At 35.5% G+C, this 20,941-nt stretch overlaps 2 protein-coding genes and 1 pseudogene across 2 annotated transcripts; 2 read left to right on the top strand and 1 right to left on the bottom strand.

Annotated features, from left to right (window-relative positions):
* The first annotated feature begins 310 nt into the window (after window positions 1–310).
* On the top strand, window positions 311–8,865 carry LOC124828014 (uncharacterized). The gene is made up of 17 exons (XM_047301213.2): window positions 311–781; window positions 1,281–1,631; window positions 1,749–1,889; window positions 2,063–2,195; window positions 2,288–2,401; window positions 2,498–2,571; window positions 2,654–2,728; window positions 3,180–3,272; window positions 3,375–3,435; window positions 3,554–3,886; window positions 4,171–4,297; window positions 4,396–4,495; window positions 6,163–6,232; window positions 6,347–6,499; window positions 6,660–6,755; window positions 7,479–7,798; window positions 8,326–8,865. Exons 1-17 carry the CDS (start codon window positions 710–712, stop codon window positions 8,581–8,583), a joined length of 2,571 nt encoding a protein of 856 aa, XP_047157169.1. The 5' UTR covers window positions 311–709; the 3' UTR covers window positions 8,584–8,865.
* Window positions 8,866–14,834: 5,969 nt separating this feature from the next.
* LOC148204216 (fatty acid elongase 3-like) lies at window positions 14,835–16,622 on the bottom strand (annotated as a pseudogene).
* A 1,255-nt stretch (window positions 16,623–17,877) lies between these two features.
* Window positions 17,878–19,636, top strand: LOC148204215 (uncharacterized). Its single transcript, XM_088107321.1, has 5 exons — window positions 17,878–18,039; window positions 18,348–18,487; window positions 18,600–18,662; window positions 18,764–18,832; window positions 19,247–19,636. The coding sequence occupies exons 1-5, from the start codon at window positions 17,907–17,909 to the stop codon at window positions 19,316–19,318; spliced, it is 477 nt and encodes a 158-aa protein (XP_087963447.1). The 5' UTR covers window positions 17,878–17,906; the 3' UTR covers window positions 19,319–19,636.
* The last annotated feature ends 1,305 nt before the right edge of the window (window positions 19,637–20,941 follow it).

The following is a 20,941-nucleotide window of genomic DNA, read 5'->3' as shown; positions in this document are numbered from 1 at the left end:
TAAAACACATGAAAAACAATTAATTGAGGCAATAAAAAAAGATCACATTTACACACGTATTTAACTTAGCTATCTTGATAATTTACTACTTTTATTTCTTAAATAGGCTATCTTGATAATTACTACTTTTATTTCTTAAATAGGCGAACATGACTTGTAAGGTTGGGATACATGTGAAAACCATTGAAATAAAAATAAGACACAGTATTGGTTTTTTTTTTTTAGTTTTAATTTAATTTAATTTTCCATTTAACAGTATTTTAATTATTGGAAAAGCCAAAAATGGTTAAAAAAAAGGAAGATGTTCTCCACCCACTCCTCCACCCAATCTATTTGATTTCTTCTTCTTCTTTGTTCACTGTCAGTGTCTGTTCTCTCTTCGCCCATTTGCAGAGATCAGAAAGAGGAACCTATCAACGCCACTCAGAAGCTCTTCTTTCTTTTTTTCTCTGTCTCTCTCAATCTCCCCACGCGCCACTACCACGTGCCAATTCCACTGTCTTAGTTATCCTTATTAACTTCCAACATTGTTCCTTCGTTTCTCTCAAATCGGAGTCGTTGTTCGTCTTTCCTTTCTTCGAGCAGTTGGATGTCCAAAATGCATAGCAGACGGAGATTCTCCCGCGTTCCGAAGCCGATCGAAGATTTGAGGCCGATTTGATGGAATCTGGGAGGAATTTGTTTCAGTGCTCGCCTTATCATAGAGCTGATGGCTCGGTGCACCTCATGCGCGCTTTCCAGATTTCATTGCAAGCTTAGATTTGCTGTGGTTGTTTTCGTGGTAAAACTCTGCTAGTTTGCGAGTTTTTGTTCTTATTGTTACATTTCTTTTAATTCAAATTTGCTCTGTCGTGTAAGATGTATGACTTCGTGGAATAAATGTTCAACTGTGATTGGGCTCTAATTGGTCGGTGTAAGCAGTGAGAAAGTGAATATTTGAAATTGATGTGTTTTTAGTATTTTTCTTATTCTTGTCCTGAAACTGAACTGTGGAGGTTAGGGTTTTGTTGTCAGAGCAATGATTCATCTAGAGGTGCTGGATTAGTTCTTTTCCTAGTTTTTTTCTTTCTTTCAAAACTATATATTTTTCTGAATTAGAATTTTAAGGGAAGCTGGTCAACTAGCCTCTTTGGCGGCTGATTTCTTACAGGTTATTCATTGGTCTTTTTCGGTGATTCTTTGTCTGTGGTTTCACATTATTAGTTTTGAAATTCTACTGATCTGAGATTTGGCTCTCGTAAGAGAGGGAAGATTTCATAAGATTCTTCTTCGTGTTGCAGATTATATTGATATTGGCGTGGGTGGAGGCCCGCAACGCAAATCTCCACGAACACCAACTTCAGGGAGACTGGGAGAGGAATACTGAGAACATTGCCACCCATTCTTGCATACATGATCAGATTCTTGAACAGAGGAAGCGGCCTGGGCGAAAGGTGTATTTAGTTACCCCACAGGTTTATGAGCCCAGTCGCTTAAAACATCTTCAGCACAAAGGTAGGGCATTACTTGATGTGTCAACTTCTTCAGGTTCTCAAGAGGATGCAAAGAAGCCTATTAGGATATATCTAAATTATGATGCTGTTGGCCACTCCCCTGACAGGGATTGTCGAGCAGTTGGCGATATTGTTAAAGTGAGTGCTCAATATAAATGCAAAAGAAATATTTCGGATGGATTTTATCTACCTATAACTTTGGTATTATATTTCATGTATTTTATTGAAATTAAATCTTAAATTTTATGTTAACAGCTCGGGGAGCCTCCCATGACTTATCCTCCCGGTTTTCCTTCTTGTGATCCCCATGGCAATCCTCCAATATTTGGTGATTGTTGGTATAACTGCACTTCTGAAGATATCTCAGGAGAGGACAAAAAACGTCGCCTTCGTAAGGTCAATTATTTTATCCTTTTTAGTTTGCCTTAATTCATCTGGGTGGTAATCTTTTTTCTTGAGAAAATTACTTGGTGATATGTTAGTTATGTTGTTATGTCTCTTTGAGAAGTGTTGTTCTGAGGAACTATCATAAATGGATAGAGATATTTATCCTTCATAACCAATTTCAGGCATTAGGTCAGACAGCTGACTGGTTTAGGAGAGCATTGGCGGTTGAACCTGTCAAGGGGAACTTGCGTTTGAGTGGGTATTCTGCATGTGGACAAGATGGAGGCGTGCAGCTTCCTCGTGGATATATTGAGGGTAAATTTATTAAATTGCATTTCTTGTAAAAATTAGATGTCAGATTTGTACTTCTGAATTTAAGATATTACCTTTTTGTTCAACTTCTCCAGAGGGTGTCTCTGATGCTGACTTGGTTCTTTTGGTGACTACAAGACCTACAACTGGAAATACACTTGCCTGGGCAGTGGCATGTGAGCGAGATCAATGGGGTCGTGCGATAGCTGGTATATTATCCCATAAACATGTTGGTTTCAGTGGATTTTTTTGTCATCCCACATTTGGAATGCCTCAGAACTGAAAGTACTTCTGTTCTTCTGCAGGACATGTTAATGTTGCGCCTCGCCATTTGACTGCCGAGGCAGAGACTTTACTTTCCGCTACTCTTATACACGAGGTTTGTTGTATATTATCTCTGTGTGGATGCATGAGAAGCGTTATGCGTGGCATTGTTCGTCAAACTTGATTTTTTTTTTCAGGTTATGCATGTTCTTGGTTTTGATCCACATGCCTTTGCTCATTTTAGAGATGAAAGGAAAAGACGGCGTAATCAGGTATAAACTGCCTTTTTATGCTGCAAGTTCAACTCTGGTTTACTTTTATAATGTTGTACGTCTCACCAAGTATGTTTGAGTCATGATTCTTTATTGGTCATTTCTTATAAATGAGGCTTGATAGATGAAAGTCGAGTAAAATGTCTGCCTGTATTGTTAGAGACAAAAACATTCCTGCAACTGGTAATTGTATGCAATTTCTATGATTTGTCTTTAAAATAAATTTTATAATTGTATTGAATTTGAAAACATTTTAGGGGAAAAATAATGAATTAATGTACTTTTTTATCCCTTAATTGAGCACATATTTGTGTTTCTGATTTAATTTTTGGGCATATTTCTTTTTCTCCCAATAGGTGTATTAAAAAATTTCAGTTTCATAATTAATTTAGATTCCAGGTATTTTAATGACACATTTTATAATCTAATCAATACACTTTGATTTTTTAAGGTTACCAAACAAGTTATGGATGAAAAGCTTGGACGAGTGGTAACACGTGTGGTGCTTCCTCGCGTTGTCATGCATTCTCGATATCATTATGCGGTATTTTCTTGGGAGCTACCTATCCAGAATACTTCCATTTTCTTGTTTACTGTTTTCAGTTGTAAAAGGATCCAGCATATGACTGAAGTGACTTGTTGGCAGGCGTTCTCAGGGAATTTTTCTGGTTTGGAGCTGGAAGATGGTGGAGGACGTGGCACATCAGGTTTGTATCCCCTGATTGAGCATTAAAATTCAACTAAATTAAATTAATTTGATCCACTTTCCTCCGGGTAAGATTAATGAGATATACTATTAATCCAAGATTTGTGAATGACTTGCAGGATCTCACTGGGAAAAACGGCTTCTGATGAATGAAATTATGACTGGTTCTGTGGATACAAGATCTGTTGTTTCAAAAATGACATTAGCTCTATTAGAAGATAGTGGATGGTACAAAGCCAACTATAGTATGGCAGACCGTCTTGATTGGGGTCTCAACCAAGGTACCGAGTTTGTTACATCCCCTTGCAATCTTTGGAAGGGAGCCTATCGTTGCAACACAACACAGTTTTCCGGCTGTACATATAACAGGGAGGCAGAGGGATACTGCCCTATCCTAACTTATAGTGGAGATCTCCCCCAGTGGGCTCGGTATTTTCCGCAACCTAATAAGGGTATGTAGAATCATCTCTTCATTTTCAACATGCATGTCGATGCATATATATTTAATGTGTTAATGCCTCTTCTAGTTTCTTTTTTGCCATATCCTTTAGTATTATTCTGGATTGTCAAGACATTGTTAAACCTTTTATGCTATTGCATCGTGATTGATATGTAGTTTCTGATTTTATTTTTCTGTTTCTGTTACACATGATAGATTTTCTTGGCACTATTCATGGGTGGCTGACTTGTAAATATTTTGAACTCTGAATATTTGGCTGTTCACTGGTTGTTGCAGGCGGACAATCCTCATTGGCTGATTATTGCACTTATTTTGTTGCTTACTCTGATGGATCATGTACAGACACTAATAGTGCTCGAGCACCTGATAGAATGCTAGGTGAAGTCAGAGGAAGTAACTCTAGGTAAGATTTGTAACTTAATATTTATGCCCTGAGTCTTCTTTACATTTTGATTACACAGACTTGTGGAGTTGCTGACTATTTTTACCTTTCTGGTACAGGTGTATGGCTTCATCACTAGTACGGACTGGCTTTGTACGAGGTTCTATGACCCAGGGAAATGGTTGTTATCAGCACAGATGTATTAATAATTCTTTGGAGGTATGGTTTTGAGTATCAGTAGAGGTGAAATGATTACCCTTCTTATAGTGGTTTATTTTGTTAGATTTTGACCTGGAATGCTGATACTGCTTGATTCTCCAGACTTTTTAATGAAAAAATGAAAAATGATATTTGGCACCCTTTGTTTTGGATACAACTACTCGACAACCTTGTTAGAATAGTATTAATAATATAGCATTTAAACGTTACCTTGTTAATTCAAACATTCATATTATTAAATTATTATAACAAATTGTCAAGTAGTTCTATCCAAAATAAAGGGGGTCAAAATATCATCTTTCTAAAATATTTTAAGTGATTTCAGACGGACAAAACTTATATCTAGTTCCTTGTATTTTTGCCATCAAATTCTTCATTCTAATGATGACAAGTAGATGCTCTTTCTTATAATAAATAACTTCATTAAATATTTGTGTTAGAATATGTCTTATATAGGCTTTATTGAAAAGCTGTTTGTGCTGTACCTGTCTCTATACCTAGGACTCCAGATATGACTTTTCTTGTTTTTTAACTCTTCCCTCTCTTCATTGTATGTGAGAACAGCCGCTGTTGATATAAATATGAGAACCTAAGAGAGGACAATTAAGCTCTCTAAATAATATTGTATCTTTTTATTTCTCCCAAGTATTTGTCAGAGTTTGAATAATGTATCCATCTGTTATCATTTAATTGGAAAATTTGATGGCCGGAAAAGTGTGTAAGAAAGTAAGGAACTTATATCGAAGTTGTGTTCTTCTTTCTTATATTTGCCATAAAGTTCTTCGTTCTAATGATTGCACATGAATGCTCTTTCCAATAATAAATAACTTCCATTTAATATCTGTTACAGCCTTTTAAATAATGTCTGTGTTATCATTTAGTTGGAGAACGTGATGTCTAGAAAAGAATGTAAGGAACTTGATCTTAGTTTTGTCCTTTGACCTCTTAGCACTGTTTACATACATTGTGTTAGGTTAAGTTGAGAGAAAGGCTTATAATCTGTTAAAATAGGTAGTTAATCTGTTTGCATAGAGGCTGAAAATGGCAAGGTAGTTTGGTTGAATCAGTTTTGGGCAGCAAAGCCCAGGTTCTCGAGTTTTTGGACTTCGATCAGTCATTCTTGTTTGTTCTCTTGCCCCTCTACTAACGTACTGATACTAGTTGGGAATTAGGGATTTGATCATTAAAATGTCATTTTATTCTAGTCCAGTTTATTGCATTGCATCATTTGTTTCCTCCTCGAATTAATGCAATACATTTTTTAGTCCCTAGAATTAATCAATGTACATACATACATCGCATTAAATCCTGGAACTGGAAGGAAAGTTTTTTCGAAAGGTGTCCTAAATTTGTATTGGCAATTTGACATGGATTTGTGGAATGATATTATAATTTTTTTTTTGTAATAGGGTGAACAGGGCATTGTTATTGATCTCATCTCTTTATTTATGTTGATAGATAACTTACATTTTGAAGAAATAATTATACATCTGATTGAGCAATCATATAGTGTTTGAGTTGTGCAATTTCTTCGTATAGGTTTGGGTAGCAATTCCTACTTTTTTGTTAGGTCTGGGTATATACATTGTATGTTTACCTCTCCTTTCCTTTTCCTTTATTACCAAATTCACTGAATGAAATTCTCTTTTCTTTCCACTTTTGTACAGGTTGCAGTGGATGGCATCTGGAAAGTGTGTCCTCAAACTGGTGGACCCATTCAGTTCCCGGGCTTTAATGGTTGATATTACTGCTTTTTTTTTTTTTACTTGTCTATGTTTAGTTGTTTACGCTGGGGTGTTAATTTGTCATTTATTGCAAAGACAATTTACTCTTTATTATATTTTTGTATAGGTGAATTAATCTGCCCTGCCTACCATGAGCTCTGTAACACTGACCCAATAGCTGTGTCTGGTCAATGCCCTAATTCATGTAATTTCAATGGAGATTGTGTTGATGGAAAGTGCCGATGCTTTCTTGGATTTCACGGGAATGATTGCAGTAGACGTGAGCTCTCATTTTTCACTTTTATTTTTATGTGATGATTTGTGCAATATTTGTACTTATACTGTTGTCAGTGTCAGTTAACTCGTGCTTCTACTCTAAGTTACCTTCAGCCTAGCAGCAGCGGGTTTTTCTCATTGTGCTTACTCTTAACTTCTTCCAGGTTCTTGCCCCAGCAAATGCAATGGCAATGGAATGTGCCTTTCCGATGGGATTTGTGAATGTAAACCTGGCTATACTGGCATTGATTGCTCCACTGGTACGTACCAAGATTTTAGACTAGATATTTGCTACAAGAGTATATCTTTGTATTAGAGATCTACATTTATGAGCCGTGGCAAGTTCTTTTTCACAGCTTGTGTATTTCCTTTTATTTTATTGGTTGAGGGTGGACAACATTATCCCTCGCTTATTTTAGGGGCTAAGTTCTCACCATCCTGTCTAAAAGAGTATACTATTTTGTTTCATACACTGTAAAATACATTCTTGAATATCACCAACCTCATGTTCGATTAATGAAAGCTTTACTCCCAAACAAACTCCAAAGCAATAAGATGTCCTAGGGATGAGCTTTTGAAAAGTGTACTATTCTATAGAAGATCAAGCAGCGATTATTGGTTATTTCCATGGCTCCTTTTGGATAATTAAGCTCACTCCCTTATATATAATTGAGGCTTTCAAGCATTTGTTTCATTAGAACAGATATAGACACTGGTAAGGTGGTTGAGTGTACTGATAAATGAACTGTGATACTGGAAGACAAATGAAGGTTTGAGACCTCAAGACATACTTCGTTGGATAAACTGAAGGTTAATTGTACCAATCGATTCCTAAAAGAATCTCAAGATACTCTAGGAAACCTGGAAAAGGGGAAAAAAATTCAGTCAATCTTTTCCAACAATTGTTCGAGTGTGAAAAACATATATATAGATCTTAAAGAAACATGATTTGGTTATTAACCTTTTCCTCATACTTTGTGCAGCTGTGTGTGACGAGCAATGCAGCCTTCACGGCGGGGTTTGTGATAATGGAGTTTGTGAATTCCGCTGTTCAGACTATGCGGGTTATACATGCCAGAACAGCTCCATGCTCCTCTCTAGTCTTTCTGTGTGCAAAAATGTGCTGGGAAATGATGTTTCTGGGCAGCATTGTGCCCCCAGTGAGCCTAGCATTCTTCAACAGCTGGAAGAAGTAGTTGTCTTACCCAACTACCATCGATTATTCCCTGGAGGTGCTAGGAAACTATTTAATATATTTGGCAGCACCTACTGTGATGAGACTGCTAAACGTCTTGCCTGCTGGGTATGCCGTCTTTTTATACTAAAGTTATTCTTAAGCTTTTCCTGTTTCAGAATTGAAATATGGTTGGGTTTTTAGTTATTCGTAAATTTTTGTTTCGCAAGCTGATTTCTGTTGTTTTCATTCCTTCGTTCCTTTCCTAGTCAGTTCATATATAATTTAAGTTGCCGCATGTGACACTCATTCTGACAAAACCATGGTATAAGTTGAACGTAAGTTGTTCGATAGGTGTTTAATTACTTTCCAAGTTTCAATATCCCAATTCAAACACGAGTGATTTACTTTTTTAGAACGGTGAGAACGTGTGACTCTCTGGTTTTTATCCAATTGTACTAGAGATCAATATTTATCAGTCGTGACAATTTCTTTTTCTCAGTTGGTGTCTTCCATTTTGTTGTGGTTCGAAGGTGGGCTTTTGAAAAGCATAAAATTGTATAAAATATCAAGTACTGGTTATTTTAGATATTAGAGCATATGCATGGTTGGTTGTGTTACTTATCTGTCTGAAATGGTTGGCATTTAATTTTCAGATCTCGATCCAGAAGTGTGAGAAGGATGGAGATAATAGGCTTCGGGTATGCCATTCTGCATGCGAATCTTATAATCTGGCTTGTGGAGCTTCACTTGACTGCTCTGATCAGACCCTTTTCAGCCGTGACGGGGAAGGGGAGGGTCAATGCACTGGCTCTGGTGAGATGAAAATGTCATGGTTTAATCGTCTACGAAGCACATTTTCTTTGAGAAATAGTTCCTTGAAAGGAATATCTGTAAGATATAGGCAGCTTTAAGTCTTTTTTTCTTCCTTTTCTTTATCTTTTTGGGATTTTGGGTTGTAATTTTTTAATCCTCAGAATTAGGGTTGCTTACTCATCCAAAATGTTTAGGAAAAATTGGATGAGGTTGCAGCATTGGCTTTCAAAGAGGAGAGCCTTTTGTAGAGAAAATTGGGAATTTAGGAATATAGATAATGTAGAGGGTAAAGGATAAAAAACGAAATGGTAATTGAAATGTTTGTCAGAGGTTGGGCCGAAGGCCTTGAAATGAAAAAAAAGAAGAAAATTCTACTCGTTCATGTCTGTGTTTGTGTGTGTGTGTATATATATATATATATATATATATATATATATATATATATATATATATATATATATATATATATATATATATATATATATATATATCACTTGTTCACTGAAAGTGTTACTTCCTTTTTGCCATTTATTTTATTACATTCTGATTTTCAATTTTACGCATTTCTTGTTACGCACCGTCTATTCACATATAATAGGAAAATCGAAAAATTCATATGTGCGGATTATCTCTAAAATGCTCCTGATTGGAAATAAATCTTCTCCAAGGATAACTGTAAATGCTGCGTGCAACCACCATTTACATTTAATGATATAAGAATGAGTGTGCTGGTTGTACATGTCAAAGTATTGCCTGTATCCTTTTCGTTTGGGTTCATGGGAATTAAGGTAAACTTGAGGAACGTAGAAGAGTGATAACGGAATTATATCTTCTCCTTATTACTAATATTAGATGTCGTGTTTAATAAACCTTAATTATTTATCATGTTCTATTACTTAATTTAGTGTTGAATATAAACATGGAAACTATAATAGAGGAAAGAAAAAGTAACTACTCAGAATCTGTACTCTCTTTGCATATTCAGAAGCGCAAGGTAGAAGCGGGGTTTAACGGGTTTTGCTAAATTATAAGTCGGTTTACATAGTCATTAGGTTCGTGTCGATTTTGGTTTGGGACAATGAAATTAGTGCAACATTTCCCAATTAATTGAGGGGTTGAACCAACTGGACTGGTTTTATTTTTTCTTGCAGTTTCTCACCTTGTCAGTTCTTACAAACAAAATTAACCACATTTCTTCGTACTCTGAATTTGTATATAAAGACATAACCCTTATTTATTATTTAAAAGAATAAAAAGGATAGTAATATTTATATTTTAAAACATTTATATGTTTATATATTAAAATTAAAATTTTATATTTATTATTAAATTAAATATATTTTTAGTCTTTAAATTTTGATACAAAATTAAAATTTGTATTTTAAATTTTGATACATTTTAACTTTTAACTTAAAAATTAAATAAATATAGTCATTTTTAATCAAACCGTAACTTTTACTTACGTGTTAAATAGTGTTATAAACTGTAACTCAATTGTCAGTCTAAAAGGATTTTTAACACATTACAAAATTTACATATTTAAATTAAAATCATTATATTTATTTATAAAGTTTAAAATCTAAATTATATTAAAATTTAAAAAATAGATGAATTTCAATTTTGCATCCAAATTAAACGTCTTCTCTTTCGTACGTTTAACATAGAAACCTAAAAAATCAATATTTATTAGGAGAGCACTTAGATGTAATTTTCCCTTGAAGATCAAATTTAGAGTTTTGTTTTAATAATTTATTAATTGATTTCTTATAAGATATTAACGATATTATTATAATAAAATTCAAAATTTGGTTGACAACAACGCCAACGCCAACGCCGACAATGGTAATACATCTAACTTTTATCCTATTTTTAATAAATGTGTGACGTTGGGTCCATTCTGATGTTAGCACTCACCTGACCATAAAATTAAGAAGACATATATCCAGAAAGCAATGCTTTTCACATGTCTATTCGCAGTTGCATGAATTTCAAAGCAAAAAAAACACAAGAAAAATGTTGAGGAAAACAAAGAAAAGTGAGAATGTTTGGTAACTTTTGACGAGTCAAGTGGAAACATCTCGTTCTGGAAGCCGATGCCAGTATTGATTGATATGTCTATCAAATTCATAAATGATTTCCAACCACAAGTTTGCGAAAGATTTTGATATGTATATGCTACCTTTACTAGATTAATGTAGTGTGCGTAAGTACATAGGCACACTTAATTCACGAAAAATAAGGTCAGAACTTGGCATGTTGACCATTTCTTGAATTGTATAAAAATGGTTAGGTTAGCAGCCCCTCAATTAATTTATTAACCCCATTAACTGTTTCTAGAATCATAGACGCTAGAATCCTCAAATCCAAGTAAGTCAAATAAATCTAATGTTTAAGTATATTTACGAAACAATATTTTATTGGAACATACAAAAAATGACACAAAACACAAAGGGTTTGCAAAGAGAAAAATAAAGCTAAACGAGAGAATTTTACAGAGACGTCTGCATGGAATATATAGGCATGCAGCAGGTTTATACAGAAACAGAGCAACTAAACAGAAACTAACTAAAACAGAAAGAGGTTTGAATTACAACAGCTAACACTCTCCCTTAATTCAAATTCTCGAAGGACACCATTCCAATTTTTGATCGCATATTCACGAACTTATCAATGGCTAAAGACTTGGTACATAGATCTGCCAATTGTTCCAAAGTCTTGCAGTATGTCAACTTGATCCTTTCCTTGTTAACAACATCACGTAAGAAGTGAAATTTCACTTCAATGTGTTTGCTCCTCCCGTGGCTGACAGGATTCCTGGCAAGGTTTATGGCCGAAGTATTGTCCATTCTCAGCTCCACAGGTTCCTCCAAAACAATTCTCAGCTCAAACAATAATTCATCAAGCCAAACTCCTTGACATGCAGCATAGCAACCTGCGACATACTCAGCTTCGCAGCTGGACAGAGCAACGACCGTTTGCTTCTTGGATGACCATGAGATGGGTGCTCCATTAATGAAGTATATGAACCCGGAAGTACTTCTCCTCTCAACAGTGTCACCACCATAGTCAGAATCGCAAAAACCTGTGATCTTCAAACAACTTTCCTGGTTTCCAAAGGGAAACAATATTCCATAGCCAGTGGTGCCTTTGACATATCTGAGAATACGCTTGGTAGAGTCCATATGACTTTTCCTTGGTTGGCACATGAACCTGCTTATCAAGCCTACACTAAACATTAAATCAGGTCTACTATTACACAAAAATCTTAACGACCCAACAACCTGTTTGTATTTTGTGGCATCTGCATACTCTTCAGCATCGTTATTCCCAAGTTTTATATTTGCCTCTAAAGGACTTTGAGCTGCATTGCACTGGTGCATTTGAAATCTCTCAAGTATTTCATTTGCATACTTCTGTTGGTGCATAACAATACCTCTTTCAGACCGTGTGAACTCCATTCCGAGGAAATAATATCATATCGAAGTCTCTTTTCATGTTCATCTTGAATTCATCTACATCCTCCAGCCTTGATCCTGTTACAAGTAAGTCATCTACGTATAAACAAACAATTAACATATTACCTTTTGATGTTTCTTTCACGTAGACACTGTGTTCAACCTTGCATTTTTCAAATCCTTGATTTATCAGAGAAGAGTCAATCCTCTTATTCCAAGCTCTGGGTGCTTGGCGCAGACCATACAAGGCTTTCTGCAACTTATAGACCTTTCTCTCATCATTCTTAATCTTAAAGCCTGGAGGTTGTTGTACGTAAACCTCTTCTTCCAACACTCCATGAAGAAAGGCAGACTTGACATCAAGCTGATAGATCTGCCATCTTCGAGCACAAGCAATTGCCACCACCACGAATGGTTTCCATCTCGCCACTGGCGAAAACCTCGTCAAAATCAATGCCCTTCTTCTGCAAAAATCCCCTGGCAACGAGACGTGCCTTATGCTTTGACACCGAGCCATCTGGATTTAGCTTTCTCTTGAATATCCATTTGACACCAATGCTACATTTTCCAGGTGGGAGATCAACTAAGCGCCACGTGTTGTTCCTTTCAATGGAGTTCAGTTCTTCCATCATTGCATTCTTCCAAACAGGTTGTTTCAGCGCATCATCAACACTCACAGGCTCTGCCTCTGCCATTATAGCTATGTGGATTAGACTCCCTTCCTCATCAATAGCAGAATCTGAGTACGTCTCATAATCGGAAAATCTTGAGGATCTCACAATCTGCCTTCTGGGTCGTTGATTACCAACTTCAACACTGATGTTCTCAGTAGAGTCATCCTCAGTTTCAGGTACAACCTTTGTTCCTTCTTCTTCTTCATGATTTTCGAGAGTTTCTCGTATCAAGATTCTTTTAGGATTCTTATGCATGCAGCTCCAGTCCCAGGTTTCCTTTTCTAACACAAGCACATCCCTGCTGATGACCATTTTTTGCTTCCTTGGATTGTAGAGCTTGTACGCTCCAGTGGGATGATATCCCATGAACACCATAGGTTCACTCTTGTCTTCAAGTTTGGTACGTTTCTGATCTGCAACATGAACAAACGCAAGGGAACCAAAGATTTTTAAATGCTTTACAGAAGGTGTGTTACCTGTCCATACTTCGAGAGACACCTTTCCTTTGATACGCTTTGTAGGACATCTGTTTAAGAGGTATACAGCTGTAGCTACTGCCTCTGCCCAGAAATCACGTGGCACATTCTTTTCTTTCATCAAACATCTTGCAGTATTCAGGATAGTGCGGTTTCTCCTTTCTACCAGAGCATTATGTTGTGGGGTATATGGAGCAGTAACTTCATGACTTATACCTTTCTTTTGGCAGAAATCTTCAAACGCATAAGAGGTAAACTCACCTCCAGCATCAGTTCTAAGAACCTTCAACGTTTTTCCACTTTCTCTTTCCACACCAGCAATATACTTCTTGAACACATCAAGAGCTTCTCCTTTCAATTTGATCATATAAACCCAACACATTCTGCTGAATTCATCCACGAACACGATAAAATACCTATTTCCACCAAGAGATGGTGTATCTAAAGGACCACAAATGTCCGCATGTATGATATCAAGGCATCCTTTTGATCTCATCTCTATTTCAGATCGAAAAACTTTTCTGGGTTGCTTGCCTGCCAAACAAGACTTACAGGCATCATCTGGTATGGAAATATGTGGCATACATGTTACCATATCCTTTTCTTCGAGCCTTTTCAAGTCTCTGAAATTTAAATGTCCATATCGTAAGTGCCACTTCCAACTTTCCTCGTTCTTCACTGCTGATAGACATTGTATATTCTCGGTTCCATCGAAACATACTTGAAATGTTCTATTCTGAGAGATCTTGCTAATCAAGACTAATCTATTCTTGCTGTCGTATAGCTCAACCTTATTTTGATTGCCCATAAACACAGTAAAACCTTTCTCAACCAATTGCCCAATGCTAAGGAGGTTGCATTTCATATCAGGAACATACAACACATTTGAGATAACTACCTGAGAACCATTCCTTCTATTAATCACCACATCTCCTGCACCTTCAACCTTTAATGTGCTATTATCAGCGAATTTAACTTTGCTCTTCTTGGTCTGATTAAAATTGACGAGCCACTCCTTGTTGCATGTCATGTGATTTGAACATCCAGAGTCGAGATACCAGGTCTTGTTTAAAGAATTTGTACATTCTGTTGCTGTCAACACCATCAGAGTTAGCGTTGTCTCTGTGTCCGAGTCTTCTTCAGCAACATGCGCTTCTTTCTCCTTGCTCTTCTTCTCTTTGGATTTCTCTGGAAAACACTCAGACGCAAAGTGACCATACTTATGACAATTGAAGCATTCTATATTCCTTTTATCTTTCTTCTTTTTCCAGCCTTTCTTGTAACCTTTCTTGTCTTTGGAATCAGATGTACTGGTATCGGATTTCTCATCTGGTTCTTCATTATCAGCGTTATTTCCTTCTTTCTTCCACTTCCCTTTTCTTGGTTTTCCTTCCCATTTCTTGATCTTCCTTTTCTCTTCTCCTTTTACGTATCTGACTTTCAGAGCTTGATCATCACGTTTAGACTTCCTTTCAATCTTCCTCATTTCATAGGCTTCTAAAGAACTTTGAAGTTCCTCAATCTTGAGTTTAGAAACATCCCTTGATTCCTCAATGGCAACAACTATGTGGTCAAACATTTCCGGTAACGACCTCATGATTTTTTCGATGACCATCGTGTCTGTAATCTCTTCACCACAGGCTTTCATTTGATTCTTGATCGTTATGACTTGACTGAAAAACTCATTTATTCGTTCACCTTCCTCTAATTCCAGATGCTCGTACTGTCTTCTGAGTGCTTGGAGTCACACCTTCTTAACTTTTTCTCCTCCCGAATAACATCGCATCAAGATGCCCCATGCTTCTTTAGCTGTAGACGCGTTCTGAATCTTTTCAAAATGGACGTCATCAACACATTGATGAATGAGCATCAACGCTTTATCATCTTTCTGCTTGAACTCCTTTTCTTGTCCTTCTCTGCCGGAAGAATCATCCTCTGTCTTCTCAATGACTCCACTTACACACTTGCACAAAACACGAAACCCACCCTCATCTGGGTGCTCCAGCGGTTCCAATTTTATCTGTTAAAATTGGAAGTTGTGATGATGAAAGATCAGCAGCCATTCTCACGAGCCAAGAACAACAATCTTGAACAACAGCAAAGACACCACCAGACACAACAGAAGCCTGGAGAGAAACAACGAAAAGCCCACACGCCCAAGGTAAGGGAACCTTGGCTCTGGATACTACTATTGGAACATACGAAAAATGACACAAAACACAAAGGGTTTGCAAAGAGAAAGATAAAGCTAAACGAGAGAATTTTACAGAGACGTCTGCATGGAATATATAGACATGCAGCAGGTTTATACAGAAACAGAGCAACTAAACAGAAACTAACTAAAACAGAAAGAGGTTTGAATTACAACAGCTAACATATTTGAGTTTTATATATCTGATAGATAACCGACATTTCAATCCACACCACTGGTATGTAATTTATTCTTGAAGGTTTTGCGTAGTATTCACCATGAATCACTTGCTAATATATTTAACTTGGAACATGACAACATAATGGTATATAAATAAAATCATCATCTTTATTTCCATCAAAATCCTTATTTTTTTTATATTATTATAACTCAACTCAAATACTGTATCACTCTTCACTCTACAAACACGAGTATGTGTTATATTTAGAGTACTAGAGTGAGATACACAAATTACTTAATTTATTTTTATTTAGATTTTTGGTATTTCTAATACCAAAATACATGAGTATATGTATTTCTTTAACTGTACAACTTGAATTCAAAATTGGTGAATGAAAACTTTAGGAGTCATTAGATTTGATGACAAATCACAAAACTTGAATAACCGCAGCGTTAGATTAAGCTATATTATGCAGAAGAAGAGGAAGACTTTTCCTTTGCGAATGCGTTTTCACGTAGATTTCAAGACGAACGAGAAAACCAGCGTTTAAGAGAGAGTTGAAAACCATCTCCGATTCCGTTACACCCTCCTCTCAAGTAATGCAGCGAGACCACGCCAACGTGCACGCAAATTACAACCCAACAGTGCCAGCTGGCAATTCGCGGTGAGCCACCCGGCGTTTGCTGGCCAACCCGAGTCCGTCCAGCCGGAACGCGCAACCACGAATAAGCCGACGTGTAAAACAGAATGGCCAGCACCTGAAGCGACTGCGAAACTCCAGCACAGAAACGACATCACCAGGATACGGAGTTGTAACAGTCGCAAAAACGACAACCTTCGCTCACGCAAAACCACGAAGAAGTGCGCAGAAGGTGAAGAAAGCGTGACAAGTAGAAAACGTACGACCAGAAGAAAACACGACCGACGGACGAGTACCTAGGGAAAACAGAGAGCCACTCGAAAGAGGTGTTCTGCTGCGCCGCACAGCCAACGCGTGTCGCGGGCTTCCGCTCGGCGGAGAAGAGCGTGCCGGGTGAAATATCGCGACGGAGATTACGACATGATGAGGCTGTGGAGGGCGGGATAGGTCCTAACGGAAACGATCGACGGCGACGGGAGAGTTTGAGGAGGAGGTGGATGACGAGGGCGGCGGTGATGTAAAATGAAATGCGAAGNTTTCATCCCAACCTAATATCCATGCAACGTAAATGAATTAAAAGAAATTTCAACTGAATGAGTTACTATAACTAAATTGATAATTCTTAATTCATTCAAACATAGTCCTAAAGCATCCAAACATCGGTAAGAATAATTACAGAACTTTGGAAGCATAACTTTAAAGTATCCAAACATAAATCTAACAATAGACTCCTATAACAGCTGCTTTTGTAAACTTTGACATCGTGTTCTATCACTCTCCAGAATTTAAAAAATAAATTATTCGTTTCCTCCTCTTTAGTAGATATAGAGAACGTGTCTTTAACATTACTGGAGAAGAAAAAATTGATCCTAATTAATGTAGAAAAACGATTTAAACCTGTCTTCATTATAGGATTAAAAGTAAGCACATTTCATATAATACATCTTATGCAAAATTAATTATGCTTTCACTTTTAATCTAAAATATCTAATTATTATCCCAAGTCAATGACTTAATTGATACACATCAATACATATCCTTCCCCGTTGGAGTGACGTATATTTCCTTGTCCGGGAACCATTTTGTTTGTCAGCTTAGCTCTCGCACTTACATAAATAAGTAATCTTAAAAATATTATTATAAAATATTTATTTTGTTATTCCTTATATGTGATTAAATTTGAGTTCGTGTTTTAATAGTGTAATATTTTTTTACCATGCCTTATTTTCTTCCTGGGGTATCAAATTTTGTTATAAACACTATCTTTTAGATGTTTTTTAATTCATTTTAACGAATTTAAACTATTCACATTTTTTGGTTTATATAACGGAATTTTCTTATAATATATATGATATCGTTTTGTATATGCGTACAAATTTAAGAATATAGCTTATCTAAATCACACATAAAAACAATTGTATTTAAATAAAAGAATAAATAGTTTTACAGTTACTCAATCACAGAGTACCATCTATGTTAAGTTTGTTAGGTTTTAAAGGTCTTATGAAGGGAGACTTGGAATTATATGGCAGTGTAAAAAAAATTTATATTAGTAAGTTTGTGCCTGATCATTAAACTCTTGAAATAATATATGTGTGTATGTGTGATAATTTTTAAGTAATTATATTAAATGGGTGCGAGTGTAAAGTGATATGAGTCCTATAACACCCATATTCGTCGCTGAATTTTTGAGTAAATCCTCTCTGTTACAGATATTTTGCAGTTCCTATAGGTTCAAGATAGAATTTTAAACCCTAAACACCCATACGATTATTTTACAGTGTTCTTAACTGGCATAAAAAAAATGCAGGTTCTTACAAATGGTATTGAAGTGAAACTACAGAGGAATGCTCTTAGCGTTATTGAAGCACCCACGGGTAATGAGGAAGATGATGACCTTGAATTTGAGAATATGCAGTGGAATGGATCTGATATGGGTGAGTACTTTACAGTTTTTAATTGTCTTGCCTCTGACAGTTACTGGTATTGTGTGCTAATTGTGTGTGCACCCGACACTGAAAGTAGACAAATTTTGGAATGCTGTGGTATTTTTATTAATTAATTGTTGTTTTGGCGTCCATATTCGTGGGCTTCCAAAGTGGGAAGAGGTTGGTAACATTGGATCCATTGTCTTCTGGTTTTGCTTTTGTTATCTCTGAAGTTCTAGTGTTCTGCTTTAATCTCCAATGACCCCACCACTTTATAGTTTTCCTATTTATGTTGTGATCTTTTTTTGATTTCTCAGCATCCGACGACACACAGAAGTCCCACAAATCGAGACACAGAATGCATAGAACATTGGGATCATCTCACAAGACAATGAGTAGGTCCTTCTCTGGCGATTCACACTCGAAGGGGTCCGTTTCTATGCCTCATGGGTCCACGGTATATAAACCTTATTTTTTTTTTAAATCTTTTCGTTCCCACTGACATAGTCAATGATCTAGTTATTAGTTAGTGTTCTATTTATTGACATTATGTTGAAATCTTTCTGTAGAAGGTGGACTTGAGCAAACTTGAAATGGCTGCATTGTGGAGATATTGGCGACATTTTAATCTTGTAAATTTTTTGAACTATCCGCGTTGTTACTTTGTTCCACAGAAGATTATTTTAGCGGCGTGTTTGTGTCCCCTTTGTACTTACTTGAAATGGATCTGTAGGTGGACGCGGTCCCAAACCCATCAAAAGAGCAGCTAGTGGACATTGTTCAGAGGCATTTCATGTCGCAGGTATCTGATAATTGCTGATTGCATTTTCGTTTTTCTTTGATGCTAATTGTTCAAATATTATATGCTGCATAAATTAAGATTTTAAGTGGTGAATTTCATGTCTGATTGCAATCTCTCCGAGAGCAGGCTAATCTCTATTAGCAAATGATAAAAAAAATTATTCTTTCTAATCTTTGAGGAACAAAATTGGAATGAAAGGAATATTCTTGTTATAAACAAGCAGTTAATTATTATACTATATTCTTTGATTGTGCAGTGTTTTGAGTAATGTAAACCTAACTTGTTATAGCTTTGTAAATAACTATTACCAAACAAAGAAGAATTGGGTTTAAATGTATGTGAAGTGTTTGGGAAAGATTGATGAAGAAGGAGAATTTAGCTGGTAGTCTGAAGCTGTGTTTGTTTTTTGTGAAGCAAATTGACGAGTTGCAGGTGATTGTGGGATTTGTCCAGGCTGCAAAGAGGCTGAAGACTGTATGCAAATGAGATGGAATGATGCTCGAAATGATGTTTGATAAGTTAAACTGTCTATGCTAACAAAGATAATGTATGTAATATCCACTTCCCTTCGAATTATGTAACATATTTATCGGTAACTTTTAATATTCTGATATAGTAGTAGGTTAGTAGTTTGAGGTTATAGAGGTTCTTACTCTTTTGTAGCCACCCAGTTGTGTAGATATGTATGACATTGCAACTGGAACGTAGGGAAGTCTCCACGGCTTTCTTTTCATTCACTGTATTGCTGACCTGGGAAGTGGTTTTCAGAGACCTTAATGTATATATTCTTTCACTTTCTCTCAACTTTCTTTTATTCGTTTTACATCACTTCTCCTGTGGATCCAGTTTGGATTTTGTGCTACCTCGAACGTGCGTTGAGAAGAAATTAGAAACAGTGTTCCATTGTTTTACTGAATGTTTTATTTCTCAATGGATGTTGTTGGCGGAATTCTGGAAATATATTTTAGATATAAAGAATTTATATATTGATGTACTTTACATATAGAGAATATCAAATATTAAAATCTTAATCCTATTCAAAATATATTTTAAGCAACAATATGCCTGTTTGGATTTACATTGGTTTACTTTTAAAATCACGTCTTTTTCACTTGAAGTCAAAAGCTTCCTTGTTATTGGCATCAATTTGCGCGTCAAAAACACAAGTTCATGTAACGCGGACGCAAAATTAAACATCACAGATGCCAGTTTTTTTCTTTTACGTTTCTCTCTCTTCTCTTATTTTAGTCTCATTTTCTTAGGGTTACGAGTGGTTTACACTGAGTAGACTTCCATCTAGATTCCATTGAATTAAGTTTGACATTTCTGGTGTGGCAACCCTACTATAATTGAGTTGAATAATCAATTTCAATAATTGAAAAACATTTTACACCTTCACTCTTAACAGAAAAATTTTCAAAATTAACAATTTAAATATTTTTTCATATTTTCAGGCTAACAACAATGTTTGCAATATATATGTATATTATATAATATATATATATATATATATATATATATATATATATATATATATATATATATATATATATACAACTCATTCAATGTAATTCAAATAGATTATGTAAATAATAATAGTGATTATGAATGTATGTGTATGAATGTTTAATCACAATACTCATACGACAATATTTATACGAACTATAAGATTGTTTTTTAATACGTTTTCTTACTATTTTATCTTTAAATTTATGATAATTTGTTTACTTATTAAAATAAATAATAAATCAATAATAGTTGTTGATAATAATTTAACTATTTTTGGAAGTAATTATGAAAAATAAATTCTTATTTTAATTAGTACTGTGTATGCATATTTATTTAAAAATTAAAAATAAGACAAACAAGAAAAATTAAGATAATTATTTTTATACGTATTCAGTCATAATTTTACTTTTTTATATTTTACTAAATTTTAATTATAATAATTATATTCATTGAATTTATTATCCTAAAAGTATGTGACATTAAGTTGCAAAGCACATGTGTTTCTATCAACTGAAACAGATTTCCGAGGTTTAGAAGTCTAAACTCAATGTAGTTATAATTTGATGCACAAAATGAAGTTCGAAACAACCCAAAAAAGTA

This window comes from Vigna umbellata, chromosome 2 (genome assembly GCF_029865625.1).
Source record: "Vigna umbellata cultivar VRB3 chromosome 2, Vumbellata_1.0, whole genome shotgun sequence".
In the NCBI taxonomy this organism is placed as follows: domain Eukaryota; kingdom Viridiplantae; phylum Streptophyta; class Magnoliopsida; order Fabales; family Fabaceae; genus Vigna; species Vigna umbellata.
This window is presented reverse-complemented; position numbering and strand designations above follow the sequence as displayed.

Bases quoted from the DNA above. Each gene is read 5' to 3' on its own strand.
- LOC124828014 (XM_047301213.2), top strand. From the start codon at position 710: ATGGCTCGGTGCACCTCATGCGCGCTTTCCAGATTTCATTGCAAGCTT. The intron at 1,890-2,062 runs GTCAATTATTTT...AACCAATTTCAG, and splicing joins AAAAACGTCGCCTTCGTAAG to GCATTAGGTCAGACAGCTGA. The intron at 3,273-3,374 runs GTATTTTCTTGG...ACTTGTTGGCAG, and splicing joins ATTCTCGATATCATTATGCG to GCGTTCTCAGGGAATTTTTC.
- LOC148204215 (XM_088107321.1), top strand. From the start codon at position 17,907: ATGCAGGTTCTTACAAATGGTATTGAAGTGAAACTACAGAGGAATGCT. The intron at 18,040-18,347 runs GTGAGTACTTTA...TTGATTTCTCAG, and splicing joins GTGGAATGGATCTGATATGG to CATCCGACGACACACAGAAG. The intron at 18,488-18,599 runs GTATATAAACCT...ATCTTTCTGTAG, and splicing joins CTATGCCTCATGGGTCCACG to AAGGTGGACTTGAGCAAACT.